At 31.5% G+C, this 6,620-nt stretch overlaps 1 protein-coding gene across 1 annotated transcript; it reads left to right on the top strand.

The window, feature by feature from the left end:
- The first annotated feature begins 3,046 nt into the window (after nucleotides 1-3,046).
- Nucleotides 3,047-6,070, top strand: LOC138343183 (uncharacterized). The gene is made up of 4 exons (XM_069294687.1): nucleotides 3,047-3,602; nucleotides 3,769-4,280; nucleotides 4,386-4,475; nucleotides 4,958-6,070. The coding sequence occupies exons 1-4, from the start codon at nucleotides 3,047-3,049 to the stop codon at nucleotides 6,068-6,070; spliced, it is 2,271 nt and encodes a 756-aa protein (XP_069150788.1).
- Nucleotides 6,071-6,620: the final 550 nt, after the last annotated feature.

Raw genomic sequence — 6,620 nt, 5'->3', positions numbered from 1 at the left:
CATATTTCTTTTTTTTTACTACTATTCCTTCACAAATAACTTTATGAAATATCTGGAAAATGTAAAATGTTGGGCCGTGCTTAGCAGAGGCTACGCTCATCTAGTATATATAGAAGAGCCATGATGAGGATGATCAATGGAAAGTTAATAATTTTAAACATTATTATGGACAAAGTTTTAAATTTATAATTATATAATTAATTGTCAAAATAGGGTTCTAGAAGAATTTAATTTTTCTTTTCAAGAGTCACAAAAAGTGTTATTGCATGTGTGGCTCACAAATTCATTTTACTTTATTTTTAAAAATTAATTTGTATTTGTTTGATTATAATAAAAATGTGAAAAATATATTTACTTTTATACTCTTGACAATTCAAATCGTATTTACTATAAGCCTCCAATCTCCATATAATTTCCTTTTTACTTATGTATAATATTTTTTAAACATAAGCATTCATATAGTTTTATTTCACCCTATTTTATCTCCAAAATAATATTTATTTTATCTTGATTCCATGTATGTATCCTTTTTAATTATATATAATGTTTATCAAATATAAGTATTCATAAAATTTAATTTAACCTATTTTGTCTCCAACATAATATTTATTTTATATTTAAAAATTATGACTTAAATAATAAAACAAAAATAGCACAATTCTAAAGAGATAAAAAAAATAGAGTTGATAATGTTAGAATTGATAAATAATGATCGCATAATTGTAGTTTAAGAAAAGACATAATCAATTAATGGGATAAATCTTGAAATAGTTTAAATATATGAAATCAAAATTAACTTGTCATAGAGCTGTATATCATATACTTAGGAAACTTCCACAGTAGATAAACTACGAATTGACCTTCATATAATAATGAGTTGAACTTTTTAGTCTTGATTTCTATTTTACAATATTGAATTATGATAAATTAGTGGCATTCGTCTAGAGTAAGAAGCATATTAAATATTAGATTATGAATGTTCTGCAATTTATAAATAAATATTTTCTCAATTAATATCAATACTTGAATTTCAAAATTAAATACTTTATTACCGTGTATATATATATATATATACACACACACACACATAGTTTTGTTATTATTGACTAGATGTTGATAAAAAAAATTATGAAACATAATTGTGAAAAAGATTTAGCATTTTCTTTTAAAATTATGTTAAACAACAAAATAGATTTTTTTTTTAAAAAAACTTAACTAAAATTTGTGCGCACTCTATTTTGATTTATGTAATGTTTATTCAACCTAAAATGGATATTTTTTTAAAAAAATATTTTTAAAATTCATGGTCTAAAACAAATATTATATGACTATAAATCTTCTTACTAAGAATAAAATGTATATTTTAAAATCAAAATGTTATTAAATATATTAATACATCATTCTTTAGAAATTGACTACAGAGAAATATATATCATATAAATTAAAGTTAAAATGACATAAATTTTCATAGTTTTAAGAGTAAATTACAATATATTCTACTCTTTTTCAAATTACAAAAAAATTCTTAATATTAAAAAAATTTAGATTAATCAGCAGACATGCGAATACATCGATCATGTTACATTGCTATTCAGGAAACTCACGGATGAATTCGAGAATCGAGAGCTATATTTGAGAGGGAATATGAATGTACTCGATAGGAGAGAGATGTATCCAAGAGACGATAGAGATGTATTCAAGAGGGGATGAAGATGTATTGGAGAGAGGATATTTATGTTCGAGAGGAGATAGTGATGTATCAACCAGAGGAGAGAGATGTATCTGATAGAGAATTTTTATTATTCTTTTAAGTGCTAGAAAATTTTAAAAATTATAATATAATGTGAATTTAGATTAAAATAAAGAAAATAAAAATTGTAAATATAATTAGTTATAATTTTTTTAATTAGCATGATTGAAAATTAAAAAGAAGCATGAAGAGTAGGACGATCAAGGGCAATTTCGTAATATATTACCATGCAGGGGTAAAATACTAATTAGCATGATTGATATTTTAGCAAACCACGCTACATTTTCTTTCCATTCTAGATCATTCTAGATCCTATTTCTTCTGCTTTTTGGAATATTATTAACAATTGCTATGGCCTTCGAGTTAAAATGTTGGATCATCTCCCTCAAATTTCGTCTTCTCCTAGCGGTGCAACTTATGGGTTATTAGCTAAATCAACTATTTTGTTGAAAATCCAATTTGAAACATACAACAAAAAATCTCTTTCACTGCCCGGACGAACTTATGGGTTATGAGCTAAATCAACTATTCTGTTGAAAATCCAATTTGAAACATACAACAAAAAATCTCTTTCGCTGCCCGGACGACGATATATATCTAGAATTATACCTAAGTCGATGTGTTATCACTATTTTTCTCTCAACCTTAGTCGACGATTTTAAAAAATGGTTTCTTGCTCTTCACATCAAAGAACAATTTGATTCTCGTCATCTTTACAGCGGGTTACATCATACATGTTAGTGTTGAGCAGTTAATAAAGTGTACAACTGTCAATTAATGATTGACTAATAATTAACTTAGTTAGCAATTTGTTAGACAGTTAGTGAGTTGATTATTTTGTATATATAGGTGTTAGTTCATTGAATATCATATCAGATATTTTTCATTCAGTTGTAGTTACAGTTTTCATGTCAATGAATTCTTCTTCTTCTTCATTGTTGTCTAAGTTTTTGCTTGTTCAGTAACTAAACTTAACATGGTATCAGAGTAACGAGGACGCATCTAGGGATCGTGTTATTGATTCGATTTCAGTGTTATTGATTCGATTTCCTTTTTTTCCCTTTTTTTACTATTGCTGTTCTTCTTCATGAGAATTTTTGGATCTAATCTATGGCAATCGAGGATGATACATCAGGAGGATCGAATGCCAGATCACAGGGAGAGATTTCCCATGGAAGCTCGCTGACGATCGATCACAATCATCCTTTATACTTAAGCTCTTCGGATATACCAAGAGCTTTATCTGTAGGAATTCAGTTGACAGGAATGGATAACTATACCCTGTGGAGTTGAGCCATGGAGATTGCTTTGCTTGGACAAAATAAAGAAGAATTTATTGATGGATCTGTTCTACGCACTGATTTTGAAGGAAATTTGAGGAAGATTTGGGATCGTTGCAATGCTATTGTCATATCATGCATTATGTGCAATGTCAGTAAAGAACTACTTAGTGGAATTATGTATTCATCCAGTGCTAATCAGGTATGGCTTGATCTCAAAGAACGATTTGATAAGATCAATGGATCACGACTTTATCAACTACACAGGAATATATTTACTCTTACACAGGGAGTATTCAGTGTTTCTGTCTATTATACAAAATTGAAGAACTTATGGGATGAGTATGATTCTATCTTGCCTCCACCTAATTGTGACTGCTATAAGGCTAAGGAATATGTTGAGCAGTTGCAGTACCAACGTTTGCTTCAATTTCTCATGGGATTGAATGACAGTTATTCTCAAGCTCGAGGTCAGATTCTAATGATAAACACTTTACCAAATGTCAACCAAGCATATGCATTAATAATTCAGGACGAAAGTCAAAAAGAAATTGCAGGCAATGTCAATGAAAGTATGGAATCATTGGCAATGTATACTACCAGATCTAGACAATCTCAGAATTCCCAGAATCCAAAGAGAAATTATCAATCATTTTACTAGTGATTTCTGCAACATGAGAGGTCATGTTATAGTTGATTGCAACAAATTGAAGTAGTGTGACAATTGTCATTCCACAGGTCATGGGAAGGAAAATTGTTATCTGCTTATTGGATATCCAGAAAATTTCAAAGGAAAGAAGAAAGCTAATATTGTTAGTAAAAGAAGAGCACAGTCGCAGAACGATCAAGACTATGCAATTTTAGGAGGAAGTGAAATGCATTCAAGACTACAAAATGTGCAGGTTCAAGAAGACATGAGATGGTTAGTACAAGCAGATGCACCTGAACAATGGCTAGAGATGTTACACAAGGCATCAACAGAACAGATTCAGCAAATGCGTGGTACATTGCAAGGTCACAAAAAACCTTCATCTTTTCATAGCAGTGCAAATCTGGCAGGTAATTATATTCCCAACTTGAAATGGATTGTAGACACTGGAGCCTTAGATTACATGATATACAATCATGCATATTTCCATACTAAGCACATAATAGGAAGTAAAGGGATAGTACGACTTCCTATAGGAGATTCAGCAATAGTCTCTCACATTGGAAGCTTGAAATTAAATGATACTATAATGATTAGTGATGTATTGTGTATACCAAACTTCAGATTTAACCTTTTGTCTATGAACATACTGACAAAAGAATTAAACTATTGTGTTTCTTTCTTTCAAACACCTTGCATTATCCAGGATCTCTCATCTGGGAAGGTCAAGGGGATTGGTAAAGTGGAAGATTGCTTGTATGTCATGGATTGGAGTACAAAACCACAAAAGGATCAGGTTTATATAATGTCTGCAATTAGAAAAGAAGTGCAGATCCTGCACTTTGGCACAAAAGTTTGGGACATGTTCCTATGCAAGTACTTATAAAGATCAAAGGATTAAATACTAGTAGTATCTTTACCATTGATCATTGTGTAGTATGTCCTCAGGCTCGACAAACAAGACGTTCATTTCCACATAGTATTACAATTGTAAATGCTATTTTTAATTTGGTACACATGAATGTATAGGGTCCTTATAAGGTAGACACTCACAATGGCATGCAGGACTTTCTTACCCTAGTTGATGATAAGTCTAGATGGACATGGACTTTCTTGATAGGTTTGAAGTCTGATGTAGTTGTTGTTCTGAAACAATTCTTAGTAATGATAAAGAATTAGTTTGGTAAATGTGTTAAGGTTTTTAGGTCTAATAATGGTGGAGAGTTTTTAAATAATGCTTGTTGTGATTTGTTTATGTCACATGGTATTATCCATAAGAGATCTTGTCCACAAACTCCACAACAAAATGGAGTTACAGAAAGGAAACTTAGACATTTATTAGAAACATCAAGAGCCATCAAGTTTCAAGGTCACTTGCCAAACAGGTTCTGGGGAGAATGCATAGAAGCTGCTACATATATAATTAATAGGATTCCTTTGCCTATTCTGAATAATAAATCACCATTTGAAGTGTTATATCACAAACAACCTTCATTATCACATTTAAGAGTGATAGGTTGTCTTGGATTTGTTACAAGCGTACAGAAAGGTTACAACTTTGAGCCTAAGGCAAAGAAAGTTATTTTGCTAGGGTATGCTGCTAGTCAGAAGGGGTATAAAATGTTAAACATTGAATCCAGAAGATTATTTGTCAGCAGGGATGTGATTTTTTATGAGGAAGAATTTCCTTTTCAAACATCAGAAATTGGTCAAGAAAATGATCCAGAGATTGCCTTGTCCTATTCAACTATGGGGAACTATGAACTTACGCCTTGTGTTGTTATCAAAAATGCAACAAACGATTTTGAGTCTGTACATCATCAAAATCCTGTTGCTGCAATTCCAGATCTTGCTGCAAATTTAGATTCAGATTCTAAATCTGTCATCACAGTTACAACTTCTCAAGAACAAGCACCATCAACATTGCCTACACCTGATGTAGTTACAGTTAGAAGATCAAATAGACCAGTTAAGCCTCCTCTTTGTCATACAAACTATGTTTTGCCAAAAAATAGAGTTGCAGGACAATGTCTTTATCCTATTGCAGATGTTGTAGATTATTGCAGTATTACACCATCATACAGAAGTTCTGTCACTAAGTTTTCACAAGAAAGGAAACCTACATCCTATCATGAAGCTGTACATGATCCTAGATGGATTGATGCTATGAAACATGAAATTCAAGCCTTGGAAGACAACCATACATGGGTGATTACTCAGCTGTCTAAGGATAAGAGGGCAATAGGTTGCAAATGGGTATACAAGATTAAGTACAAGGCTGATGGAAAGGTGGATAGATTCAAAGCTAGGTTTGTAGCCAAGGGGTATAACCAAAAAGAAGGTTTGGAATATCAGGACACTTTTTCCCAGTTGTTAAAATGGTTACTGTGAGAGTTGTCATAGTTGTGGCTGCTTCACATCAGTGGCAAATTTACCAGATGCATGTTTTTAATGCTTTCCTTCAAGGTGATCTGAATGAAGAAGTTTATATGGACTTGCCTTTGGGTTTTGTCCATCAAAGTTAGAAGGGGATGATGCAAGCTCACCAAATCACTTTATGGACTTAAACAAGCCAGTAGACAATGGAATATCATGTTAACTAAAACCTTAATCAATGCAGGATTCAAACAAAGTCATTATGATTATTCTTTATTCACAAAGATGGAACAAGTCTGGTGATGATACTAGTTTATGTTGATGATTTGTTGATTACAGAAATGATCATAAGCTGCTTACGGAGACAAAAATAATACTCAAAGATTAATTCCAGATAAAAATCTAGGTGAATTGAGGTATTTTTTGGGCATTGAGTTTGCAAGAAATGTTGGGTTTTATTTGCCCTAAATTTCTTACCATAGATAGGTTTTCCTTTTAAGAAAAGGTTTTGGATTGACTAATCCTTTCTCTGGTAGGAAAAGTTTTAGGACTCTATAAATAGAGG

This window comes from Solanum lycopersicum, chromosome 1 (assembly GCF_036512215.1).
Source record: "Solanum lycopersicum chromosome 1, SLM_r2.1".
Taxonomy (NCBI): Eukaryota; Viridiplantae; Streptophyta; class Magnoliopsida; order Solanales; family Solanaceae; genus Solanum; species Solanum lycopersicum.
The sequence above is the reverse complement of the archived record's forward strand: the minus strand, read 5'-3'. Positions and strand labels throughout refer to the sequence as shown.

Coding starts and splice junctions, on each gene's coding strand:
- LOC138343183 (XM_069294687.1), top strand. CDS start 3,047: ATGGAGATTGCTTTGCTTGGACAAAATAAAGAAGAATTTATTGATGGA. Junction 3,603..3,768: donor TGCAGGCAATGTCAATGAAA/GTATGGAATCAT, acceptor GTCATTCCACAG/GTCATGGGAAGGAAAATTGT. Junction 4,281..4,385: donor ATACTATAATGATTAGTGAT/GTATTGTGTATA, acceptor TGCATTATCCAG/GATCTCTCATCTGGGAAGGT.